We start from the raw sequence: 27,095 nt of genomic DNA, 5'->3' as shown, positions 1-27,095 counted from the left end.
ACTCAAAAATAGATGTGTAATTTTTCAAAGTTTTCTGAACAAAATAATATTTTTAAAAATAAATATTTAAACTCAAAATGATAATATTTCAAATTTTACAAAAGAAAAATAATAGATAATAAAGATTAACCTTTTGAAATGCACCAAGAAAAAAAACAAACTATACATGTTATAAAAATTAAAGCAATCTAATATTTTGAAGTCCTTTTAAAAAAAAAACTTAATATCATAACATCCAAAAAATATCCTATATAATAAAATAATATGATAGAACTACTATGTAAATATTTACTAAAACAATAGGGCCATTATCTTTAAAAAACAGTATTTTTATGACACTGGTATCTGGATGCCATCTGAAAGAGATCCAAGTATCGTTTAATGACTGTCCACCGAACATTTGGATCCGCCAGAGAATTTGCCGAAAGCATCCAAAGGGGCTAGTGATCACCACATGCTAATTCACCAGTGGCAACATGCAGTTTGGACATTGGTTTCTCCGTATTGGATCCAAAAAGATCCCTTAAAATAATCTACACAAATCCATCAGCAGCTACATTTCGAATCATGCACCTGTCGGGTAAGACCCTAAAGTGTGGTTTGCCCGCTTGCAGTAGACCACTAACACGTGGTTAAAAAAAATAGTGTTTCTATTTATAAATTCAAGAAAATGCTAAAATGGTGTTTCAAAAAAAAAATACTAAAATGATATATGTCAAAATATATTTTCTTAAACACAATATATAAATATAAATGATCTTAAACATATTTATTTTCTATAATATAAATAAATAGAATTTAAAAATGTAGTATATGCAAAATGTATACATTAAAGAAAACCATATTTTGTAAAGAAGTTCTCTATTTGATTATTTCATATTGTTATTTTATTGTACAGAACTCGAAAATAAATTAGTAAATAATAAAATTAATAACAAAGTAAAATGTTTTTTAGAAGTATAATATATTAACAATAACGTAATAAAAATATAAAAGTTAATATTATACAGTTACACAATATATAACATTAAAATAGAAATTATATATTTAAAATATTTGTAATACAAAAAATGTAAAATATAAGAAATAACCGCACGTGCGGGTTAAAATCTAGTTTAATACATTAAATAAGAGTAATGAAGTTACATTTATTTAGTGTGTTCCATAAAAATCTTTCGTATGATATGTTAAGTTACCTTTTGTTTATGTGTTTTCTTTTCTTACGTGTGAGAAGGGATCATAGAAACAAGATGCTGAGTTTGAATAAGATTCACGGGAGGGACAAATAATTTTAGGAACAATGTTCCATGATGCAACTCTCTTCGTAATAATTGGATTGACATATATTTTTACATATACGACATTTTCATTAGACATTTCCGAGGAGGTTTCGAAACACAACGTTGCCGATCTCATACGTTCGTAACGTTCCCGTGATATGTCCTTTCCCAGTTGAAACAAGGCAAAATCCCAAACAATACTAGTCAATATTGTGCGCATGTTGTTGTTTCCATTCGCATGCTCTTTTAGTTTATTGGAAACCTTTAGAGTTTAAACATTGAATCAGCTGTACTGTACAGCATTTTGGTTCAATGAAGTTCGAACAAACTAGTGATTACTGAATAATGCACAACAAGCTAAGCTAGGAGTTAAAAGATTCACAATAAAGAATTCATGCAGTACGAACAGTATTTCTTTCACAAATAGAGGGTTTGACAAACTTGTTTAATTGTAATTCGACAAGAACACACGTGAAATAATATTAAAAAAAAAAGATTCTAACCAAAACTTGTATCAAGATAAATGTCAGCTCTTATGCTGAGTTCGGCCCTTCTTCTAGCTTCTGTGATTTTTGATTTCCAATCTGTGGCCGTCTCATAGCTGAATTAAAACATATAAACATTAAGAAATCATACGGTACAAGTTTATTTGTATTGTTTTTGATGGCAACGTGTATTAGACTCACATTTAAGAGCTGATCCGGCAAGACATGTAAGCCTCGATTTAGTATTAGTCTCGGCTAATGGTTTCGCATTCTCTTTAGCAGCCATTCGCATGTCCCAAACACGTATGATCCCATCAGAAGATGCAGAAGCAACCAAGTACGGATCTTCTGATGCACCTTCGCTGTCGTTCCTTGTAAGCGTGACCACACCCTTGATACGAGCTGGATGAGCATCTTGTATGGAGTAAGCAAGCTTCCCGCTATTTGTGTCCCACGCTGTTATTGCCCTATCCTCACCAGCTGTAAACAGAGTCCCACTCTGTTGCAAATTAAGCAAAACATTTTTTAGCCAAGGTAATCAAAACCATCACCAGGACAACTCTACATATCCAAGATGGACTCTTCCTAAATTCAAACTAAAGCAAGATAAAAAAAAAAAAAACTAAAACTAAAGTTGCATTCTGAAGCAGATTAAGCAAACAATTAGTATAGCAATCATCACATAACTCAGAGTCTAGGACTGAATTACTCTTAAATCAAACTCTTTCAATGGCTTCAAGAATGTGGGCTCTTTCTGCAATTTACATTTTTGGCACCATGGGAGCTCTAAGACCATCTTTTTCAGACCAGAATCTCAAAATTACTTACTTTTTTTTCTTTTCAATTTTACTTACTTTAAGACAAGTACAACTGATTCTCAGACACAAGTTGAAGAAGACAAGTTAATATACAGCCAGAGGAATAAAGAAGCCAAGAGAAGCTCTAAAACCATTTTGATGTACCATCAAGACACACAAAAATGAGATCTTTTTCAGACAAGAATCTCAAAGTTACTTACTTTAGACATGTACAACTGATTCTCAGACACAAGTTGAAGAAGACAAGTTAATATACAAAAAAAAAAATACAGACAGAGAAAAAAAGAAGCCAAGAAGCTCTAAAACCATCTTAATGTACCATCAAGACACACAAAAATGAGATTTTTTTTTCAGACAAGAATCTCAAAGTTACTTACTTTAAGACATGTACAAATTCTCAGACACAAGTTAAAACAGAGACAGAGAGATAGATAAGTAGAGAGAGAATCTCACATCTCCAGGAGAAGCACAGAGTATACGCTTGCGGCTACCATTATCAAGCTCGAGAAGAAGCTTAGCATCCTCAGACTGATGAACACCGATTTTACTATTCGACACCATGAAAAACCTCTCCCCACTCGGATCAAACTTGACAAGACTCGCCTCGTGCCCCAACCTGCAGCAGAAACTCCTCTTCCCTCTGACGAGATTCAACATCGCGAAGCACTCGTCGCGGTACACAGCAAGAGCGAGCTTCCCGGAAGGGTGAATCGACAGATCGTTGACGGCCTTCTTGTGAGGGCGAAAGGACTTGAGGAGGACGAAAGGGTCGGTGTCGAAGATGGCGACGGAGCCGTCGGCGGCGGCGGAGACGAGGTTGCGAGGGAAGGAGAGGGAGGAGGGGGTGTAGAAGGAGAGGGCGGTGATGGAGGCGGCGTGATTGTGGTCGAGGAGGGAGCCGAGGGAGGAGGCGGAAGGGAGGTCGTAGAGGTGGATGGTGTCGTCGGAGCCGCCGGAAGCTGCGGCGGGACCGGAGCAGGCGACGGTGGTGATGGAGGAGATGTGGGAAGGGTAGGAGAAGAGAGGGGAGAGGGTTAGGGTTTGAGTGTCGGAGTCGTGCTTTGTGGGTTTGAGCTTGAAACCCCATATGAATCTCTCGTAGGAGCCTGCGATGATGCTCATTGCTTCTCTCTCTCTCTCTCTCTCTCTCTCTCTGCTGCTTCTCTCCAAAGTAAAGTGATTTTGATTGTAAAGCTTTTTAGGGTTTTAGGATTTTATCGTGTATGTATTTACTCGCTTGTGTTTTTTTTTCCCGATAATGTAATCATATAATCGAACCAGAATAAACCGATTAAATTTGTGGTTCATGGGTCCAAATTGTTTGAACCAATTTAATTTTTTTAACTACATATTTTTTTTGGCTGCGGTTAAAATGATTTAAATTATAAACTAATAACTAGATTCTTTTTTTTTTGTCTAGTTTCTGTATTTTAGTACTTTTCAAAAAATTTCTTAATGTGTAGTCTTATTATATAATATTTACAAAAAATTTGTTATCCTAATCTTTAAATCACAATTCCAAATTTACTATGTTACTCTAAAAAATGAAAACTTTCCAAAAATACCAGTTTGTTAAGAAAATATTTTAAAATACAGTCTATTGATGAAAAATTCTAAAAAAAATACTCATTTATTAACAAAAATTCTTGTTATCATAATCTCTAAATCACAATCCGAAATTTACAATATGAAATTTTTCCAAAAATAACAGTTTTAAAACAAATATTTAAAAATACAACATTTTGATGAAAAATTCTGAACTAATACTCATTTATCAACAAAAAATCTTGTTATCATAATCTCTAAATTACAATCTTAAATCTCCTATATTTCTCGATAAATGAAAACTTTCCGAAAATAGCATTTTTTAAAAAATATTTTTAAAATACAACATTATTCATGAAACTATCAACAAAAATTCTTATCATCATAATCTCTAAATCACAATCCTAAAACTATTATATTTCTCTATAAAATGAAAAATTTCCAAAAACAGCAGTTTTGTTATTTCCAAGAATATTTATCTATCTATCTACAAAAATTTTTGTTATCCTAATCTCTAAATCACAATATCAAATATACTATATTTTTCTATAAAATGAAATCTTTCCAAAATAGCAGTTTAAAAAATATATTTGAAAATACAACATATTGATGAAAAATTCAGAAAAATACTCATTTATCAACAAAAATTCTTTTTATCCTAGTCTCTAAATCACAATCCCAAATCTCTTATATTTCTCTATAAAATGAAAACTTTCAAAAAATAGCAATTATTTAAAAGAAATATTTAAAAATACAATCTATTGATAAAAAATTTCTGAAAGAATATTTATCTATCAACAAAAATTCTTGTTATCCTAGTCTCTAAATCACAATCTCAAATCTACTATGTTTCTTAATAAAATGTAAAGTTTCTAAAAATAGCAGTTTGTTAAAAAAATATTTAAAAATACAATCTATTGATGAAAAATTCTGAAAGAACACTCATTTATCAAAAAAATTTATTGTTATCCTAATCTCTAAATCAGAATCCTAAATCTCATATATTTCTCTATAAAATGAAAACTATCCGAAAATAGCAGTTTTTTAAAAAATATTTAAAAATACACCCTATTGATGAAACTATCAACAAAATTTTATTTTATCCTAATCTCTAAATCACAATCTTAAATCTACTATATTTCACTATAAAATTAAAACTTTCAAAAAATAACAGTTTCAAAAAAATATTTAAAATACAACATATTGATGAATTTTTTTGAAAAAATACTTATTTATCAACAAAAAGTCTTGGTATTATAATCTCTAAATCACAATCTTAAATCTACTATATTTCTCTATAAAATGAAAACTTTACAAAATAGCAATTTTTCAAAAAAATATTTAAAAGTACAACCTATTGATGAAAAATTCTGAAAGAATACTCATCTATCAACAAAAATTCATGTTATCCTAATTTTTAAATCACAATCTCAAATATATAATAGTTCTCTATAAAATGAAAATTTTCCAAAATAACAGTTTAAAAAATATTTAAAAATACAACATATTGATGAAAAATTCTGAACTACTACTCATTTATCAACAAATTTTTTTGTTATCATAATCTCTAAATCACAATCCTAAATCTCCTATATTTCTCGATAAAATGAAAACTTTCCGCAAATAGCATTTTTAAAAAATATATTTAAAATACAACTTATTCATGAAACTATCAATAAAAACTGGTGTTTTTGAAATGCTGCGGATCATATTCCATTGCCACGTGTTACGCTGAGAGAGACCTATTTAATGATGTGACAGCATAGAAGAAGAGAGATCCTCTTCTTTATAGTATTAAATATATATAGTTCTTTTACTAGTTTTAACATATTTTGGACTTATTAATTTTAAGATATTTTATTTTATTCTAATTGAATACAATTTATATATATGAAAATAAAACATATATGGTATGTTTTAAATTTTTTAAACATAATGTATATGTTTACTGTACATAAATATTATGATATCAGCATTAGATTATTATTTTTGAATGTTATTTTTTTTATTATATACTATTGAATATTGTTTTTGTATCCTCAGATTTTTAACGCATATAAAATTATTAGTAATACAGTAAGTAAGTAATTATTTGAATTGTAAATTATTTTATGTCAATTTTATATTATTTATGTACATTAACAATTAGAATTTTAAAAATAGTTTATCTAAGATTCTAAGCGCATATAAAATTATCACCGAGCTATGCAGTTTACAGGAAATTTTACTTTGATAACATAAATAAAAATCATCAAAAACTTCTGAGGCATGGTAAACAATCAAGTTTAATGCATGAGTTCGAGCAAAAAAGCCAATACAACTCTATGATGATCTTTAAGAAAACCCAACTAAAAGCAACATTTCAACATTTATGTATTATGAACTTAATCGTGGTATTTTGGAAATCATAAAACACAATTTTTATTACAGTTTAGAAAGAGGCCAGATAAAACTACATGCAACATTTAAAAAACCAGAATCAGCTCATGTTAAAGAAATTGTACAGTTTTAAAACTAAAATCAATTATCCGCACGTATCGCAGAAAACACCATACTGAGAATAATAATTCTCAAAAGCTAGGTCTACCTGTTCAAGTTTTCGGAGTCGGGTTCGGGCTGGTTTCTATCGGATCCAGGTCTTTTGAATCTTAAACATTTGAATCCAATAAGTATTTGTAAATTTTCGTTCATATTCAAGTTCAGATCAATTCTTCTCGAATTCAGATCGGTTTGAGTCTATAATTAAAATATTTATAATATACTTGTAATTTTTGGATTCGTAATGGGTCGGGTTCGAGTATTTAGGATCCGAAAAGGACATGGAATACCTAGAATCCATCGAATTCAGTCAAAATCTATAATATATATCTAATTTTTTCCAAAATAACTTAAAATAAATTATTAATAATTAAAAGAAAACATTTTAAACTATACATTTTACATTTAAAATTTCATATTACTTGAAAATGCTATAAAATAATAGCAAAATTGTAAACAAAAAGATATTTCAACTAATTCATAAAATAAAATATAGAAAATAGAACATAAAAATCATAGTTTTGTATATTAGTGTTTTTAAGGCGAATGTGAATCGGTTCTTATATATCAGGTCGAGTGTATTCGGGTCGGATCTATTCAGATCGGTTCTTTTCGGTTCTGGCTATTTCGGGTAGAAATATTTTGGACCCAATAAATCCTTGTAAATGATTTTGTTTGGTTTTGGGTCAAATATTTTCGAGTAAGTTTCATATTTCCGGGTCCATGTAAAATATCCATGCCTAGCTTCGGCGTTCGGATTATCGGTTCGGTTTCATTCAATTATTTTCGGTTTTGTTTTTTTTTTCGATTGTGGCAGTTTAGTGTCATGGTTTAGTATCCATTCGGCTATCTTTAATATTTCAGCTTGATCGAGCATGGATCATGGTTTTGGGTAGACTTCATTATAGAAATCTTAAAAGTTACTCTTTCAAAAACGCATAGCTATGGAGTACCATGGGAGAGAAGCAAAGCAAAAGAAATACACTATTTGATGATTTGGTGGAGTGTCAGAGAAATGCATGCTAAAAAATGTTCAAGTGAGATAACATAATTAAAAAGGCAATTTGTATAGTTTTCCACTAACTTTCTGATGAAAAACGCCAAAAACGTCCGCACTATTTGCAACCAGAAACACTGAACCCCCTCCAAAAAAAGGTTAACCACAAACACTAAACTCTTCAAAAAGTTAATAATCCCACCACTAACCATAAAAACCTTTTAAGCAGAAGCAGGAGTTACAAAAACAAATCAGAATATGTCAACTTACAGACTCACAACATCATGTCTTGGAGAAAACTTCCTAAAACTAGAAATTAAAAAATAAAAAAGATTAAAAATAATATATTTTATAGAAAGAACCGTTCAGTAGTCAATTAAAATATTAATTATATATGTCACGGTAATGCCGTTCTGAACCTTTTTAAAAATTACACACATAGGTTTTAAGTAACACCACTCGCATATCCCCTTCTCTCTCTCTCTACCTCTCTATTTCATTCAATCCCACCACCATGGATCGATGCCAAGAGCAGAAACCCTAATTCCTCTCTTTTGGTTCCTCTCGATTGTCAATCTTTTTATGAAGTCTTACTGTCTCCGGTATGTTCTGTTCTTGTTTGGTTTGTTATTGATGTTGTTGTTGCTGGTTCCACACGTGTTCTTCGCAGCTTTTAATTTTTATTTTTAGAAAATTCGCGTTTCTATTAATCGTTTGTTGATTTTTCCGGTTTTTGTGGAGCAGACAGTTTTACTCTAAAGCCCCATCTCTTTTTCCCCTGTTCTACCGTTTATTGCAAACTTCAGGATCCTTGTCTGAGAATTTTTTTCTGTTTAAAAAAATAATATATTTTCTGGGTATTGATCCTTTCTTAAAGCTAAGGTGATTTCCTTAATCAGTTTTGATAATTTTTTTGTTTTACCCAATCAATGATTTTTAATTCAGAAGAAGAAAGGCAAGAGATTGATGTGTATATGTGTGTTTCATTGGTACTGATTCATTTTGTTTTTTGTCGTAGCTCAGAGTTATCAGGTGAGGGTTGATCATGGATGTGACAGAGCTCGAGGAGAATCTCTTCGCTGCTAGCGATGCCAAGGTTCCCTAAAATGTTCTTGATTGCTTTTGTTTTTTCCATGTTTAAGGCTAATTAAACTTGAAGAACCAATTGTGTATATCTAATTTTTTTAAGATGATGTATTTGGTGTGGAGGAGATGTATGTTATTGTTGTTTTGATGGTGCATATGTTTTATTGAAACGCATGCAGTTACATGGAGATATGTGTAAGGAACTATCTGGAGTTCTGTGCAAGGTACTCTCAATCTTCCCGTCGTTAGAAGGAGCAAGACCTAGGAGTAAATCTGGGATTCAGGCCTTATGCTCTTTACATATTGCACTTGAGAAGGCAAAGAATATTCTTCAGCACTGTTCTGAGTCTAGTAAGCTTTACTTGGTGCGTCTTTATTCCCTTCTCTCAACTCTTTCTTTGGACAGACGAGCTTTACGCCATTCTCCTTTTTTTTGTGTGTTTTGGGTTTCTTTAATATTTTATTACATTAAAACAGGCCATTACAGGGGATGCTGTCCTTTTAAAATTTGAGAAAGCAAAAGTTGCTCTCATCAACAGTCTTAAACGTGTTGAAGACATTGTTCCTAGCTCTATTGGGTCTCAGGTACTTTTCTTCTTTTTTTTTTAATATATATTTACTTCACTACACATTGTTTCCTTGTGATGATTGAGACGAGTCCACGTGACCACGTCTTGTTACTTTGATAATAATGTTTCTATTGAAATTTTAAATTTGAAAACTTTCAGATTTTGGAAATAGTTGGTGAGCTAGAGAACACTAGGTTCTTGCTTGATCCATCAGAGAAAGAAGTCGGTGATCAGATCATTGCACTGCTCCAACAAGGCAAAAAATCCGACACCTGTAATGACAACACCGAGCTCGAGATTTTCCACAAGGCAGCTACAAGGCTCAGCATCACTTCCTCTAGAGTGGCTCTGGCTGAGAGAAGGGCTCTGAAGAAGCTCATCGACAGGGCGCGCGCAGAGGAAGACAAGCGTAAGGAGTCAATCGTGGCTTATCTCTTGCATCTTATGAGAAAATGCTCAAAGCTATTCAGAAGCGAGGTTATGGATGAGAACGACTCTCAGGGTTCAGCACCGTGTTCTCCCACTGTTCAAGGTTGTAACGAAGATAATGGGAGTGTTCATGGGTTTGGCCGTCAGCTGTCTAGGTTTGGTTCTATGAACTTCAAGCCCATCAACAGCCCTAGGTCAGGGCAGATGCCTGTTCCACCTGAAGAACTGAGATGCCCTATATCTCTGCAGCTTATGTGTGATCCTGTCATTATTGCTTCAGGGCAGACTTATGAAAGGGTTTGTATTGAGAAATGGTTCACTGATGGGCACAACACTTGCCCAAAGACTCAGCAGCAGCTCCCACATCTCTCCTTAACTCCCAATAACTGTGTTAAAGGTCTTATTGCTAGCTGGTGTGAACAGAACGGGACTCAAATCCCGAGCGGACCGCCGGAGTCTCTAGACCTTGATTACTGGACACTAGCTCTCTCTGGCTCCGAGTCCACTAACTCAAAGTCGGTAAATAGTATAGGCTCGTGTAATATGAAGGGGATACAAAATGGTATTACTGTTGTGGAACAAGAAGCAAGTTTTGTATCTGATGATAATGATGATAAGGAGGATTCTGATGTAAATGTGCTTGAGAGGTATCAAGATCTATTGGCTGTCTTGAACGGAGAGGAGGACTTGGATAAAAAAGGAAAGGTTGTGGAAAAGATCAGGCTATTGCTGAAGGATGATGAAGAGGCCAGGATCTTCATGGGAGCAAATGGGTTTGTGGAAGCTTTGTTGCGGTTCTTGGGATCAGCTGTAGATGAAAATAATGCGGCAGCGCAGGAAAGAGGAGCTATGGCTCTGTTCAACTTAGCCGTCAACAATAACAGGTTTGTCCCTCATGTTCATGTCTGTAATAACAGTAACCATTGTTTTAAAAATTGGTCTAAGCGGCAAATCGATCATATCCGAAACGACTTTTTAAAAACCTGATTTATTCAAACTCAAATCAGTTTAAACTGTTTTAAATTGGTTAAAATCAGTTAAAATCAATCTAAACTTGATCTTGATTTTACTTAATCTGTTAAATTAAATAATAATATTAGTGCAAATCCATAAATTTGTATGATTTTTTTTGTATATGTAATTTTCCTTCTCTTGAATTCTCTAAACTTCTGTCACTCCATCCCCGCAGGGGCAGGGGTGGAGAACCCGTTGCTGTCTCGGCTGTGCTATAAGTCAATAAAATAATTTTATTACTACACCAAAAATTAAAATATCTAATGTAAATGTAAAATTTTAAAATATTAATAATTTATTAGCGCTTAGGCTCTGAATAATAATCAGCCGAAGCTCTTTGTTACAGCCTAATGATTTCTTGAACATTGACAATAACAGATTGTCTTTCTCATTATGTGTTGTGTTCTTCTTTTTTGTATGGTCTGCAGGAACAAAGAGTTAATGTTAACTTCTGGGGTTATTCCTCTGTTGGAGAAAATGATCTCTTCTTCTCAGTCCCATGGTTCAGCAACAGCTCTTTATCTCAATCTTTCATGTCTTGAAGAAGCCAAACCGGTGATAGGTTCAAGCCAAGCAGTGCCTTTCCTCGTCAATATTCTTCACGGAGAAGCTGAGAACCAATGCAAGCTCGATGCTCTTCACGCGATCTACAACCTGTCCACATATCCCCCCAACATCTCCGCCCTCCTTTCATCAAACATCATCAAGACCCTCCAAGGCCTTCTCGCATCAGCAGGCGAGCGTCTGTGGATCGAGAAGTCACTAGCCATACTACTAAACCTGGCTTCGAGCCAACAGGGCAAAGACGAGGCGGTATCATCACAAGGCATGATCAGCAGCCTAGCAACAGTGCTTGACATGGGTGACACGTTGGAGCAAGAGCAAGCTGTTTCGTGTCTTTTGATACTATGCAACGGAAGAGAGTCTTGTATCCAGATGGTGCTTCAAGAAGGTGTGATACCATCTTTAGTGTCGATCTCGGTGAACGGGACTACGCGAGGCAGAGAGAAGTCTCAGAAGCTTCTGATGCTGTTCAGGGAACAGCGGCAGCAACGGGACCAGCCGTCGCCAAAGAGAGATCATGAGGAGCCAGTGCCACCATCACAGAAGGAAGCTCCTCCCAGGAAATCAATGTCAGCACCTTTGTATGTCCATGAATCATCAGCTCAACCTTCAGCTTCGGGTCCGGAGTATGAACCAAGAGTCTTGTCGAAATCGATGTCGAGAAGAAAGTCGTTGGCAAGGCCGTTTAGTTTCTTCTGGAAGAAAAGCTACTCAACTCGCCAGTGAGTGAGTGAGTGAATGATAATGAACAGCCTTTGTATGTAAAGCTTTGTTTTTTTTCTCTTACAAGTTTACAAAACGTCATCTATATAGAAGCAGTTATGTACAGGCCCCACAATGTGACTACACTCGATTTTGCTGCTTTTTTGGTTAGCCAAAACAAAAAGAATGTATATGAAGTTTATAAATAATAAAAGTATAAAACAAAACCTCAATTTTAACATAACTACAAAACTTGTTCAAATCATCCTTTATAGCTTCTTAGGCCATCATGATTAAGGTCTAAAAAGAAGAAATCCAGAATATATTAAAAATCTATTCTATTAAAAGAAAAATCACAACTTTGATTCATGTGTGATTTTTTTTTTAAAAAATAGACTCTTAACTAGATTTATTTACTATTCATTAATTACTAAACATATGGTTCAATAATATATTATTCCTAATAAATTATTCCTAAAAATCAGAATTAGTTAACAAACACATATTTGAATACTTAATAAATAATTTATATTGGTGTAATTTAGATAAACCGTCGTATATTAGTATGTTTTGGTAGGAATAATATATGTGAGATTGTACGATTGAGATAGACCATCGTATAGTATAGTTGAAATAACTATAAAACCATTTGTAGGCAGATCATTTCAACTAAAATTAACCAATAAACCTCTGTTTATATTATTGCAGTCACTAAAACATTATGAATGCATGCTCAATCTTTATATATATTGGTAAGTTAAATAATGAAATAATAATCCATAATATATATTATATAGAAGAAGATACAAATACATGTGAAAATTTGAAATAAGATATTCAACAAAAGAATAAACAGCAATTATTATTTTTAAAAATAATAGACACACCTCATATATATTATAACATATACCAATTTAAAATTAAAAACAAAATGTTTACATAAAAATAAATGAAAACAAATACCCGCAAAGTTGTGCGGGTCGAAATCTAGTTATTATTTATTTTTGTTGTTGTTCCAACTACTCTAACTATACCAAGTTCAAAATGTTGAAAATTTTACTTTATATGGATTTCTCAAATTACTCTTGAATTAGTTATTAACAATGTTCTAAAAATCGATTTAGACGGCAATTTGGTCCCATCCGAAACGATTTTCTTAAAATCTGATTTATGCAATTTAAATAGGTTTATACTGTTTTAAATCAGTTGAAATCAATTTAAATCAATATAAAGTAGTTTAAATATATTAAATTAAGTAATAATACTATTATAAATCCACAAATTTGTTTAATTTATTTAGTTTTGCATATCTAATTTTAATAATTCATCACAATAATTTTATAATTAAACTCAAAAACTAAAATATCTCATATAAATGTGAAATATATATAAAATACGTCAATAATTCTTTAACGCCTAGGCCCTCACCTAGACCCCGAATAATCCACCTAGTCGCTAGTCCCATATAAAACGTCTAGTTACCACCTAACGATTTCTTTAACATTGGTTATTTAGCCCTGCGACTTTTAACCGAACTGATCATGTTGAACCAAACCGAACCAAAATTTTCGATTTTCGGTTCGGTTATGATTCCGAATGGTTTTGAAAACTGGTTCAGTTTTTGACTTTTTTTTTTTAAATAGAAAAAACTGAAAATATACGAAAATAACCAAAAATAATCGAAAACCAAACTGATTATCCGAAAATAACCAACTTAACCAAAAATATCAGTTTTTTTTTGGAAAATTACACTGAATCTAACCGAAACAAAAAAAAAATCGGTTAATTCGGAAATAAAATTAAAATTAATGGTAACTTAGAATATGATATTTACTAATTTACAAAAGAGATGAACAGAAAAGTTATAAGGGTCGAGTTGGATAACATAGTCTACTAGTTTGTGTTAGTGTTGTTGTTGTGGAACCATATCCGTCGTATATAGAGAGCTACAAGAAATTGAGAGTTAAAAGACCTCTCAGGTGCTGGTCTCGAAGGAATCAGAACGAGAGCATGTGAGCGAATCAGCGCTTCTGCTACTTCTTTTCATGGGCTTCTGGATCCAACCATTCTCAAACAGATCCAAGATAGGATCACCATGGTTGCTGCTGCTGCTGCGACCGGTGCTTCCTCCACCATCTTCACCGCTGCTTCCTCTCTGTAACGCCTCCTTGTAACTCACTCTCTTCCCATCATTCCCCAGTTTCATCTCTTCTTCAGACATTGATCCCGTTCTGCTGAAACTGCCATCCATCGTGATCTCTTTCTCGTTCGTCCCCCTGTTCTTGTCTCTCCAATGGCCTAAGACATTCACGAGAGAATCAACCCAACAAAGCGCTTGAACGAGGATCATGTCCACCCACGCGGCTCTGTTCATCGTTCTTGGGAGTTTCTCAAGAAACACGTCGAGTTTCATAGGAAGATGCTCTGCTGCGTTTAGCCAACCGGAGACCTTGCTGAAGAGGAAGGTGGTCGAAGGGAAGTAAGCCTCGATTGCGAGGATGTGGTCGTCGGCTACGGAGAGGATCGCGAGGATGTGGCGGTGGATGGGACTTGTCATGGACGCGAAGAAGGAAAGGAGTTGGAAGAGTTTCTGCACAAGGAAAGAGGCTGGATTGTTAGGAGACTTGGTTCTTGCGTAGACGACGCGTGACATGGAGAGTATGGTAGCACCGCAGGTCTCCAGAGGGCGAGGTCGTGGTATCTTTCTCGCTGTTTGTTCCTTCTGCCAAAATACATAACAAAATTTAAACAAGATGGCAAGAGAATTCGAGAAATGAACAAAAGAAATCTACGTACCATCTTTGACGAATGAATGATGGTGGAAACTGAGAGGAGAAGAACTCTTTGTAATTTTTTTCAAAGTGTCGAGAATTTAATTGTTTTTCGTATTGGTTTGAGCATTTTATAGGTAGCCGCTTTAACGTTAGGGGGGATATAGTGAGCGGTTAAACTCGAATTCAGCTGGTACGCTTTTTGAATTAGCGGTTACGCTTTGTTTCTCTTTTTTTTTTTGGTTTCTATCGCTTTCGTACCTAAATCACTTTTTAACGGGGCCCCTAGTTGAGAATATTAGAAGATCTGGAATTTGAGCTAAAAAGATGCAAGTCTATAGAAAAAAATGTTGGTTGTTAATTTGTCTTTGGACTATACTCGGTTCAGATCCACGTTCTACATGAAATCTAACCGATATAGAATTACTCCTAAAGTCTGTATATATTTAATACTTCTGCGTATTCTGAGCATATTTTAGGCATTATAGATATTTTTATAAGTTTTAGGTTCGGTTTGTCAAATATAATTTCAGATTTTGGGTAAAATTTATGGATTTTTAGTTTCTTTTTTCTTTCTTCTTTTTTAAATATTTTAGAGTTTTCAGATTATTTGGGTTTCAAATATTTTTTAGATATTGAAATTGTTAGTGTTTTGATTTTGATTTTGATCTTGGTGACGAGTTTGAGTGATATTGATCGATCTATCTACCTGTTTGTTATGCAGAATCACAAAGCAAAGTAAAACGCAATCAACACAAGATTTGTTAATCCGGACTTCGTTTCTTACTGTCCGGGGGAGAGATCGGTACTCTCAACTGATCACTATAGCTCTTGGAATCAATACAGAGTCTCGGTATCTTTCGATACTCTTATACAAGGATCTCACCGAGATAAGATGCAAAGACTACCTCTGAAATACATTCCTGGTAATTAGATACTTCTGCGGTTCCGATTACGGCGAAAGATTCACCTTCTCTGTCGCGATCTTCACCAAGATAAGACTATCTTTCCGTTGATTCTCTCTGCTTCTCTTGTGTCAGTTACAGAGCGTAACAAATTCTGATCCAGAGGCCCACTCAACTGCTCCGCCAAGTTAGCTGCTTCTCGTAATGGGCTTTGGTTTGTCATACCCAAAGATCTTAGACTCGGTTTAGCTTCAGTTTAATCGACAAACACTTACAGAAATCCTAAATACAGTAAAACCTCTATAAATTAATAATGTTCGGACTACACCAAAACTATAATTTTTTTATTAATTTATAGAGATTTAATTTATCGAGATAGTAACTGAACCAAAAATCAATTTGGAACTATGAAATTATATTAATTTATAGAGATATTAATTTAAAGATTATTAATTTATAGAGGTTATATTGTATTCGGATAACTAAATTGAACCCGGTACGTATCCAAACTTACTATTTTATTATATGTATTTAACTTTATGATCTAAATGTAAACAAAAAAATTAGAAATCTATACTAATAAAGTTGAGTTTTTTTATCTCTTTGGGGGAAAAAAATGCCATGTGGCATTCTCTTTTTAATAATTAAAATCTTTTCTCAATACTAATAAAGTTGAGTTTTTTTATCTCCTTGGGGGGAAAAATGCCATGTGGCATTCTCTTTTTAATAATTAAATCTTAGATAATTAAATCTTGGATGACAAAAAAATGAAATCTTAGATAAAAAACATATTTAGATTCATATTAAAATTCGTTGATATTCTAAATAAGGGTGGACAAACAAGAATTTCGTTATGAACACACACAAAATCTTTCATTATAACAAAACTAATATAGAAAATAATTTTATGTTTCGTATTCACCAATTATTTTATCAAAAATTGACACTTCACCCTTATTTTTTACAAAATTTATAAAATTTGAAACATATTCCATCTTTCTATTATTTGAACTAAATATATTAGTAAAAGTTTTATAGTTCATATATAGTTATTTAAATAATTAATAATATAAGTATGTTCTCTATATAAAACATCAACTTTGTTTTATTTTTAAATTCCAACTAAATTAATTTTGTTATGACTATCGGTTTTTTATTCTATTTTTATTAAATCGATTAGTAACAACCACTTATGCTATTATACTTTGAACTAAACAACTTCAAACAAAGTAATGCACTATTGTCACTAACCACTATAAAAATTCAGAAAATATCATTTTTAATATATTTTTATTTTCATATTTAACATATTTTATTTGTTAAGACCATATAATAATTTATAAATTTATGTAAAAGTATAACATACGAAACCGGCGCGTAGCGCCGGGAAATCACTAGTATTAATATAAATGTAAACATCTTAGACACGAAGAAATTAATTATGATGTGAGCCAATTCGACGAAAAGGTTCTAACCTACTTGAATCAGGTCTAAGATTTCATTTTTTTTGTCATCCGCATACGATTTCATTATAAGTTAAGATTGCAAAGTAAACAAAGATACATACATCTTCAAGAACACGTTATTTCATAAACATACATTTACTATATACTAGGTGATACCCGCGCCCTGTGCGGAGAGAATGGACTAATAAAAATTATAACTTTTATTCTATAGATATTAGAAAACTAAAAATCATAATAACAAATATTACATATTATATAATAAAGATTGGACGAAATTATGCTTGTTTATATAAGGTGAACTTCAATTTTTTTAAAAACTTGTGTAATTGATTTGATGTAACATCTGAATATTTTTGTGGAAGTAAATCTATAAGAGTAAAAAATGATTTATATAAAATTAGTTATGAATTTAAAATAAAACAAAACACATGCAATTTGATTTCAAATATAAATTATGAATATAAGATAAAACGAAATATATGCAATAGAATAATAAAATATGAAAATAAAAAATTATAAATAAATAAATAAAAAATGTCTTCAGAATTCTTTGTTTGCAATCCTATAAAGAAAATAAAAAAAAGTATCAGCTTACCAAACTCACTAAACGAAATGATATACTTCTTTCTGAAAGCATCAATAGCACTCATTGTCTTTGCGTGTTTTAAAATTTGTAGATTGTAATACAGTAGAAAAAAGTTTAGTATGATATATTGTATTAATTAACATGATTTAGGTCATGATAATTGTATCAATCAAATATATTACATGGCGAGATTAATGGCATAAAATCCCTACAATTTTGTGTAAAATGTTTAATTGGTCTCAGAAATTTTAATATATTAGTAGTAACTTTCATATATTAACTTAAATGAGAATGCGTATTGATTAATATTACATTAGTTTCCTAATTTTTTCAATAACATTAATTATGATTAAACGTAAAATTAGCAAAAAAAATCAAGTAAATATAGAAACAAAACATTATTGGATTTGATATTAAAAGACATCACTAAATCTCCTATTTATTTAAATTATAAGGTAGATTCCCTATTTATTTCGATGAGAACCATAATTTCGATGAGGATTTGAGAAGCAGAGTGTGGTGTGGAGATGTGCTTTGGGCACCGTATTTATATACGTCATGGAAGAAGTTTAGGGTTAATCAGATTTGTGAAATCGCCATAATTATTTTTTAACAATTAATATTACATAACTTGCGTTCTAATTTTTGGCTTAAACTTGCCTAAACTATCGAATGCTAATAACTCAAGGCAAACAAAAATCAATTCCCAATGTACCTTTCTTTTTATATTAACCTGATTGACAAAAATTACTTGATAAGTTTAAAAATCAATAAATGAAGATTATGAATTGATTCAAAAATTGACACCTAAATTGATTCCACAAATTTAATACCTGAATTTATTACCAATATTTCTAATTGATTCACAAAATCAATCAACCACTAATCAATCAATTTTTTGACTCCATGTAACAATCATTTGTTGTTTATGGTCAAATGTAAACATATGATATAGTTTTATACGTAATATAGAAAATATATACATAGGCATAGATATGGATTTCTGAAGGCAACGTTTTTAGCAAACAACAAATATATTTCATATTTGAATATACAAACATTTATTTCAATGACGAAAACATATTCTAAAAATTTTGACTCCACAAAATAATCAAAATTGTTTTTTTCGTTCTCTATTAATGTTGACTCCAAAAAATATTATATCAAAGACGTTTATGTTCGTTCTTTAATAATGTTGCAGTAAAATAAAAAAACCGAAACACATTTTTTTTTGTTATTTTTTTTATCACAGAACCTAAGTAATCATGAAGTCTCAAATTAATATTTTTGGAACGTATGTGATAAACAAAAAAAAATTTATATTGTAAACACAAATATAAGAAAACCATATGGGATATATACAGTTTTATTACAATAACGAAATCATTTATAATATATATTTTATCATATTATGTAGACGGGATGTATATGTAATTAGAGAGCATTTGGTTTTGTTATCTAATAATTATAAGGCATATAGTATATTATGTGAAGCTACAATTTAATGATCAATGACACTATAAGTAATTAGTCTAGTAAGAAGATGGTTTTTAATAAAAGAGTGTGAGAATGATTATGGTGTTGATACCTAGGAAATGACACACTTGTAATAAATACATGAACTAAAAGTTTCTTATAAAATATTCTCCTCAGATAATAGAAAGAGGATTGAGAAAGATATGATAAAGAGTGAATTGACTGTAGTTTTTGAAATAAACTTTTAGTAGCTAACGGAAGACTAAATCTATTATTTAAATAAAAATATAACATTCACTGCTGCAAATTGTGTGTTTGACTGGTAAATAACTGGCTAAATTTGTAAACACTTACAACATAATAAAGTTCAATGCTTTGGTATGAGGAGGAAAAGATACCAACAATTTTCCATTCCTTATTATAATTTGCTTTGCCCTCTTTAAAATTAGTCTCTAACATGATATGACATGATTAGTAGTTTGAGTTGCCCCTTTCTTCATTGGGTTGAATATCACGTTTTTCTTTTACTTGATTTAAAATATTTTTTTAATCAGTTATCCATTTATGCTAGATCAAGTAGAGGATAGACGAGTTAATTATTCGAAGAGCATCTCCATCTATCAGGATTTTATCTTGATTCTTTCGCTAAAGTTTTGTCCGATCGTTTCTACTCCAAAAAATATAAGACATAAAGACAGGTTTATGTCCTCGAAATCTTTTTGTAGTCTCTAGATACTTCGATTTCTGCTGCTAATGCTAACCAATCCAGATTTAAAATATCTGGAATCACGAAATTAATTGCCGTCATTAACTAAATCAAATAAAAATGGAACCAGGGTACCTTTGTTTTTTTTTTAACGCTATGACGCAATGTAACATCTTTTGGGGGCAGTAAATAGCTTTAAATCAACAATTAAAAAATGTTGGCAAGGACTTTTACCTACCCACCACTCCGTTTCAAACTGTTATCTTTAATAATGATAAAGAGAGAGAGAATCTTTGCATCCCGAAAAGAAAGAGAAATTCGAATCTATGACGCACACACACACGCATCTCTGTGTGCGTTCTATTATTGTACACACACGAGACTCGCCGAAGCTGTGCGAATCGCCGACACTCGAACATTATCTCTAACCCACTCAGGTTTTGTCTAGACATCGATCTGACTCTGTTCGTGGACTTGCTGCTTTCCTGATTAGATTTTGAAGAAAAAAAAATGATGCTGTTGCCGCGGGAGATGGAGAAGCTAGGTCTTCACCAAGCTGGTTTCCTTGCGCAGAAGCGTCTTGCTCGTGGTATTAGGCTCAACTACACCGAAGCTGTAGCACTCATTGCCACTCAGGTCTGCTCTGTTTCGACATAGATAGGAAGGAAGGAGTCAATGTGTCTACTACTGCCTTATCATTTGAATTGTTTCACGGGTTGTGTAGATTCTTGAGTTTGTTCGTGATGGTGATAAAAGCGTGGCTGAGCTCATGGAGCTTGGCAGACAACTACTAGGAAGGTGACGTTGGATTTTTGATTTGTGTTATTTCGTAACTTGGAAATACTAATTGCATTTTTTGTTTGTAAACAGGAGACAGGTTCTTCCTGCTGTTGTACATCTTCTCTATACAGTTCAGGTGCTGGTTTCATTAGTTCCTTGATTTTGTCTTTTCTTCAAGTTTGTTGTAACTAGTTACGGTGCTTTTAGGTCGAAGGGACATTTCACGATGGTACAAAGCTAATCACCGTTCATGAACCCATTTCTCGTGAAAACGGAGATCTTGAACTAGCTTTACATGGATCTTTCCTTCCAGGTTTGTGGTTTTCATCTTTGCATTCTTCGGTTTCTTGGCTTAGAGTGACTACTTCTTGAGGCAATTCCTGATTTTAGATTAGCCTAACGTCATCCCTACATTGTTGTATGTGGATTGGAATTGACATACTTTTTCTCCGAGACAAAGTGTGTTCTGCTAGGCGTTAGAAGCTTAGGAGAAACCAACTTAGGCTATCTATTTCATGTCAGTAAATGATGTTTATGTGGAGAGGTTGTGATATGATCATTGCTCGTTTTCACAGTCCCTTCACTAGATAAATTTCCAGAAGCTCGTGAGGAGGCGATTCCAGGAGATATAATATATGGAGATGGAAGTATAATAATAAATCATGGAAGAAAAGCTATAGTCCTGAAAGTCGTCAACACTGGAGACAGACCAGTACAGGTTTGTTCATTTTTTTTTCAATTTAAGATAGATTCGCCAAATCAGTTATACTTAGTTACTCAGTCTATCTTTTCTTCAGGTTGGGAGTCACTACCATTTCATTGAAGTGAATCCATTATTGGTGTTTGACAGACGTAGAGCTCTCGGTATGCGTCTCAACATACCAGCTGGAACAGCTGTACGGTTTGAGGTTGGGTTTCTGAAACATATCTTTCTCTTGTTTCTTGTCTAATAAGTATGATGAGCTTTTTTGGTCCTACTATTAGTGAAAATTTATGTGCTTTTCTTTTGTAGCCAGGAGAAAGGAAAAGCGTTGTACTTGTGAATATCGGTGGATATAAAGTGATAAGAGGAGGAAATGGAATTGTTGACGGTCTGGTTGATGATGTCGATTGGACAGTTTTGATGGAAACCATGGAGAGGAGAGGCTTCAGACACCTAGAAGAAGGAGATGCTAGGTTACGTCCTAGTTTTTGTTTTTGTTTCTTACTTGCTATATTCAACAATATCAAGTTTTTAATTGGTTTCTTTTTGCAGTGAGGGGATCTCAGGGGAAGATCCTAGATTTACCACTACACTTTCTCGTGAAAAGTATGCAAATATGTATGGTCCTACCACTGGTGACAAGCTTAGACTAGGTGATACAAACTTATATGCAAGAATTGAAAAAGATTACACAGTTTATGGCGATGAATGTGTATTTGGAGGTGGAAAAGTTCTGAGAGAAGGCATGGGTCAAGGAATAGAGCATTCTGAAGCTCTTTCATTGGATACTGTTATTACCAATAGTGTGATAATTGACTACTCAGGAATATATAAGGCAGATATTGGCATTAAAAATGGTTATATCATCGGTATTGGGAAGGCAGGCAATCCGGATACCATGCATGGTGTGCAGAGCAATATGCTTATTGGGGTAATTTAATACACTGTATAAAAAACATAGTAAATATCACTGTGGGCTGCTGCTTATTTTGTCTTGTTTATTTTCTTAGGCTAAGACTGAGGTTATTGCTGGAGAAGAGATGATTGTAACTGCAGGAGCTATAGATTGTCATGTGCATTTCATATGTCCTCAATTAGTATATGAAGCAGTGTCTAGCGGTGAGCAGTCTAGTGTCTGACTGCATATACACTTCTTGAACATATAAGTCATGTATTCAATAATCATATGCAGGCATTACAACTATGGTTGGAGGAGGAACAGGGCCTGCTTATGGTACACGTGCAACTACCTGCACACCTTCTCCGTTCGATATGAAATTGATGCTGCAGTCCACGGATAGCCTACCTCTAAACTTTGGGTTTACAGGGAAGGTGTGATATGTTTTCCTTTTTGATGATTATAAGCTTGTTATCTGGCTAGACCTCTTACGGTTAGAAACTGTGTCGTTTGTTAGGGAAATACATCTAAACCCTTGGAGCTTCGTCAGATACTTGAGGCGGGAGCAATGGGGTTGAAGCTCCATGAGGACTGGGGAACTACTCCTGCTGCTATAGACAATTGTTTAGCAGTTGCAGAAGAATATGATATACAAGTCTCTTTATCTATACCCTCACATCCTATTTTGAGAAACTAAAATAAGGAGTTTCCCAAATGTACTCAAATTGTTTGGATTTGACAGGTGAACATACATACTGACACCTTGAACGAATCTGGTTTTGTGGAGCACACAATCGATGCCTTTCGTGGGAGAACAATACATACATACCACAGGTTTCATCATCATCATCTCACCCCTTATACACCATTCAGATGATTGCTTATTAATTTTAGTTAGGAGGTGTAATTGGTAGATATGTTTACAATATTATTATAGTGAGGTCATTGGCATTGCCTATATTTGAAGCAATTATTGAAGTTGTATATTTGTTTGTTGAATCCTTGTGGACAGCGAAGGTGCTGGTGGTGGACATGCACCAGATATCATCAGAGTTTGTGGTGTGAAAAATGTACTCCCCTCATCAACTAACCCAACACGGCCGTATACCAAAAATACCATAGATGAACATCTTGACATGTTGGTATGATAATTTCATAAGAGTATACTTACTTATTTTGTCTTGTTAATAACCTCATATGCAAACAGATGGTGTGCCATCACCTTGACAAGAACATCCCAGAAGATGTGGCTTTTGCTGAATCAAGGATAAGAGCTGAAACAATAGCAGCAGAGGACATTTTGCATGATATGGGAGCAATCAGCATTATTTCCTCTGACTCACAAGCAATGGGTCGCATTGGGGAGGTTCATCCCTTTAAAACCATAAAACATTTTTGTGAAATCAATGCTTGAGATTCTAGGTACAGATTAGTAGCTAACTTCACTCTTTTCTAGACTCTATTTAGCTGAAAACTTCAAAAATTATTCAGAAATTCATTATGGGAGAACTATTCAATCTCTTGTATGCTTTTACTCTTCGCATTAAGTAACTGTGTGTATGCTTTTCTGTGCAGGTAATAAGCAGAACATGGCAGACTGCTGACAAGATGAAGGCTCAGAGGGGAGTGATTGGTCCTAGCACAGCTGGTGATGATAACGCGAGGATAAAGAGATACATTGCAAAGTATACTATAAACCCAGCTATAGCAAACGGATTTTCTGACTTAATTGGCTCTGTTGAGGTATCATAATCTTCAACAGAGACGTCTCATATCTTACTATACAGCTTTCCTTTCCTGCTGCAAGTTTGTACTTTAATAGGTCAATAGATGCCAAATCTACTTCCAGCATTCTGGATTTGGTATCACCAAAGCCATGTAACCACTTAACCTCAGTGTTTCTTTGTTTTACTCAAATTGAAAAATGTGCTGCTATGCAGGAGAAGAAGCTAGCTGATCTCGTTTTGTGGAAACCAGCTTTCTTCGGAGCAAAACCAGAGATGATTATTAAAGGTGGAAATATAGCTTGGGCTAATATGGGCGATGCAAATGCTAGCATACCCACTCCTGAGCCGGTAATCATTTCTGAGACTACTATTGTTTTTAAAGTGCACCACACTTATCTGGTGGAGTGAAAAAAATCAGCACTCTGCTTTTTTACTTTATGGCGCTAGGTCATATCAAGACCTATGTTTGGTGCATTTGGAAAGGCTGGAAGTGAAAACTCTGTTGCATTTGTCAGCAAGGCAAGGAATCTATTACCACACTATATTTCTTCCTTTGTTTTTTTTTTCTCCACTTGATTTTGGATTCAGTTGATATAAGGTTTCCTTGTTCTTTGACCTAACAACAGGCTGCCTTGAGAAACGGGGTAAAGGAAGTATATGGGCTGAAGAAGAGGGTTGTAGCGGTATCCAACGTGAGGCAGCTCACAAAACTCGACATGAAGCTGAACGATGCGCTTCCAAACATCACCGTGGACCCAGAGACATACGTTGTCACGGCAGACGGTGAGGTACTTGCGTGTGCGCCAGCCACTTCAGTCCCTCTCTCCCGGAACTATTTCCTCTTTTAAGGGTTGTTGAAATTCTCAGTTACTTTGTGAGTTGTAGGCATTGCTAACTAAGTTGAGACAGCAACACCTCAACCACTATATCAAGCATACAGGTAGGTGTTGGAATTGTAATAATAATAGCTTCTTTGACCATTTTTTTACCTAAAAAGGTGAGAGAAGCAAATATAAATTGGAGGGCAATTTTTGGATTGGTTGAAACAACTTTTTGCTATAAGAAAGCGATCAATGCAGTCAGACTCTTTTTAGTCTTTTGATTTTTTAAGGAATGAGTTGAATAGATATTAGCATTACAGTTATTTATAATTAGCGAACATCCAAAATGCTTGGAAAACTATTTTATAAGTAAGCTCTTTGTCAAAAAAAAAGAACTATTTTATAAGAAGCTTATTACTAAAGTGCTATTTTATAAGGTATTAGGTATGAAACCATTGTTCAAATCTTTCATTACTTGGTAGATATTGGATTGCAATTTACGATTTTAATCCATTCATAAATCTCTGTTGAAGATGGATTTGGTTCCAAGAATAAGATCCATTTTATACTAAAAAGAAGATTTTACTAATTTCAAAGTAAGAAGATACAATTTTACAGACCTGAACTTATGTAAATTAAGGATTAAATCGGTAATAAAAAGGCATACCCTACCAGCATAAAAGAAGACGCATATCTCACGAGCCTCTCAGCAATGTGATATCATATCATTTGTGCTTTCAGTAGCTTTGCCACGCTATTGGCAAGTGGAATCAGTCAAAAGGTTCCATATGAATTGTGGTGATAGATATGATCAAGGATTCGTATTGTTAGGAGAATCCATTATAGAGCAATAAAGTGGTGTCTCTTTCTTTTTTTTCTTTAATGGCATGGAGCCATTAGTGGACTTCCCTGGTTCTTGTGTGGCCTTGTTGGGGTAATAGCACTTAGATCATTACAGCAGAGAAAACTGACATGGATATCTTCTTCTCCTATTAAATGGTGGTTGTCAACCATTACTGAGTACAAGATCATAGCTGGAAACTACGTGAAGGCAGGCTTAGAGCAACCCCATTAATGAACCCTCGGTTGGGGTTCATAATTGGAGTATTTTATAATTTTTTTCTTTTTTTTTTCGTTTGAACATTTTCTTAAAAAAAAAAAAAAGTGACCAATAGCGGGCCGTCACGTAGCGTGAGGCCCGCCAAACAGAAACGAACTCGGGTCTTGCGGAAGGGGCGTTGGTGGACGAGGTCATCGCTTTTCCTTATTATAATCTTTTTTTTTTTCGATTTGCGTGTGAACCCCATTGATGACATTCCAATGGGGTTGCTCTTAGGTAATCATAAGATTGATATGTATTTTTTTATTTTAATTAAACAGTTGCAGATCAGAATATTTTCCACGAGGAACATATAATATGTCTGAAATCTATATTCTGTTTTCTTCATCTATATTATTAAAGTTGAAGTACAAAATCGGAGTGTTTGGAAACATGAATTGCAGTTTAAAAATGTGGTTTGTTTGGAAACATAGATAACAATATTAAATGAGAATTGTTTGGAAACATGAATAGCAGTATATTTACTTTCTTTTATTTACACATTTAGTCATTGCATTTATAAAAAAATAGGTATTTCCTTTTTGTAATTTTTTATTTACAGATTTTACCACTACATTTAAAATCAATTTAAATTAATTAATTATAATTCCAAACTTATCTAAACAAATTGATGTCTCCATATATTGATCATTATTAATATGTAAAATTACTATTAAAAAATATTTCATCTATTTTAGCCAATCACATAAAAAAAAAATTTTATTTTTTACAAAATCAGTTAGGCATAAACATTCGGATACCCATTTAGGTACGAGTCGTTTCTTTCGGGTATAGATTTTTTGGTTTTGAAATTTCTTTTTAGTACTTCCTTTTTGTGTTTTTTTTATTTATAGATTCTACCATTGCATTTAAAATCAATTTAAATTAATTAATTAAAACTTCAAAAATTATCTAAACAAATCGATATTCATATGTTGATCATTATTAATATTGTAAAAATATTAGTAAATATTCATTTAGCCAAGCACATAAAAATATTTTCTATTTGTTTACAAAATCAGTTAGGCATATACATTCATGTATCCATTTAGGTACGGGTCGTTTCTTTCGGGTATATATTTTTTGGGTTTTGATATTTCTTTTTAGGCACTTCTTTTTTGTATTTTTTT

General features: G+C 33.2%; 4 protein-coding genes across 5 annotated transcripts; 2 read left to right on the top strand and 2 right to left on the bottom strand.

Moving 5' to 3' along the window:
* Nucleotides 1-1,675: 1,675 nt before the first annotated feature.
* On the bottom strand, nucleotides 1,676-3,788 carry LOC108821105 (uncharacterized). The gene is made up of 3 exons (XM_018594154.2): nucleotides 3,037-3,788; nucleotides 1,967-2,264; nucleotides 1,676-1,881 (listed from the first exon to the last, which is right to left on the bottom strand). The coding sequence occupies exons 1-3, from the start codon at nucleotides 3,703-3,705 to the stop codon at nucleotides 1,814-1,816; spliced, it is 1,035 nt and encodes a 344-aa protein (XP_018449656.1). The 5' UTR covers nucleotides 3,706-3,788; the 3' UTR covers nucleotides 1,676-1,813.
* Nucleotides 3,789-8,095: 4,307 nt separating this feature from the next.
* On the top strand, nucleotides 8,096-12,163 carry LOC108843650 (U-box domain-containing protein 7). 2 transcript variants are annotated; one of them, XM_018616892.2, is made up of 6 exons: nucleotides 8,096-8,265; nucleotides 8,687-8,759; nucleotides 8,929-9,114; nucleotides 9,227-9,334; nucleotides 9,478-10,631; nucleotides 11,190-12,163. In XM_018616892.2, the coding sequence occupies exons 2-6, from the start codon at nucleotides 8,709-8,711 to the stop codon at nucleotides 12,049-12,051; spliced, it is 2,361 nt and encodes a 786-aa protein (XP_018472394.1). In that variant the 5' UTR covers nucleotides 8,096-8,265; nucleotides 8,687-8,708; the 3' UTR covers nucleotides 12,052-12,163. The 2 variants fall into 2 exon arrangements, with proteins under 2 accessions (XP_018472394.1, XP_018472393.1); XM_018616891.2 differs by having other exon boundaries at nucleotides 8,682-8,759.
* A 1,740-nt stretch (nucleotides 12,164-13,903) lies between these two features.
* On the bottom strand, nucleotides 13,904-14,891 carry LOC108841330 (uncharacterized). Its single transcript, XM_018614099.2, has 2 exons — nucleotides 14,824-14,891; nucleotides 13,904-14,749 (listed from the first exon to the last, which is right to left on the bottom strand). Exons 1-2 carry the CDS (start codon nucleotides 14,824-14,826, stop codon nucleotides 14,003-14,005), a joined length of 750 nt encoding a protein of 249 aa, XP_018469601.2. The 5' UTR covers nucleotides 14,827-14,891; the 3' UTR covers nucleotides 13,904-14,002.
* Nucleotides 14,892-20,229: 5,338 nt separating this feature from the next.
* LOC108843332 (urease) lies at nucleotides 20,230-25,141 on the top strand. Its single transcript, XM_018616511.2, has 18 exons — nucleotides 20,230-20,573; nucleotides 20,662-20,735; nucleotides 20,808-20,853; nucleotides 20,925-21,030; nucleotides 21,293-21,435; nucleotides 21,515-21,625; nucleotides 21,730-21,893; nucleotides 21,973-22,351; nucleotides 22,431-22,539; nucleotides 22,613-22,752; nucleotides 22,836-22,973; nucleotides 23,061-23,152; nucleotides 23,331-23,460; nucleotides 23,526-23,684; nucleotides 23,894-24,061; nucleotides 24,259-24,393; nucleotides 24,493-24,564; nucleotides 24,672-25,141. Exons 1-18 carry the CDS (start codon nucleotides 20,448-20,450, stop codon nucleotides 24,891-24,893), a joined length of 2,514 nt encoding a protein of 837 aa, XP_018472013.2. The 5' UTR covers nucleotides 20,230-20,447; the 3' UTR covers nucleotides 24,894-25,141.
* Nucleotides 25,142-27,095: the final 1,954 nt, after the last annotated feature.

The sequence above is a fragment of the Raphanus sativus genome, chromosome 2 (assembly GCF_000801105.2).
Source record: "Raphanus sativus cultivar WK10039 chromosome 2, ASM80110v3, whole genome shotgun sequence".
Taxonomy (NCBI): Eukaryota; Viridiplantae; Streptophyta; class Magnoliopsida; order Brassicales; family Brassicaceae; genus Raphanus; species Raphanus sativus.
This window is presented reverse-complemented; position numbering and strand designations above follow the sequence as displayed.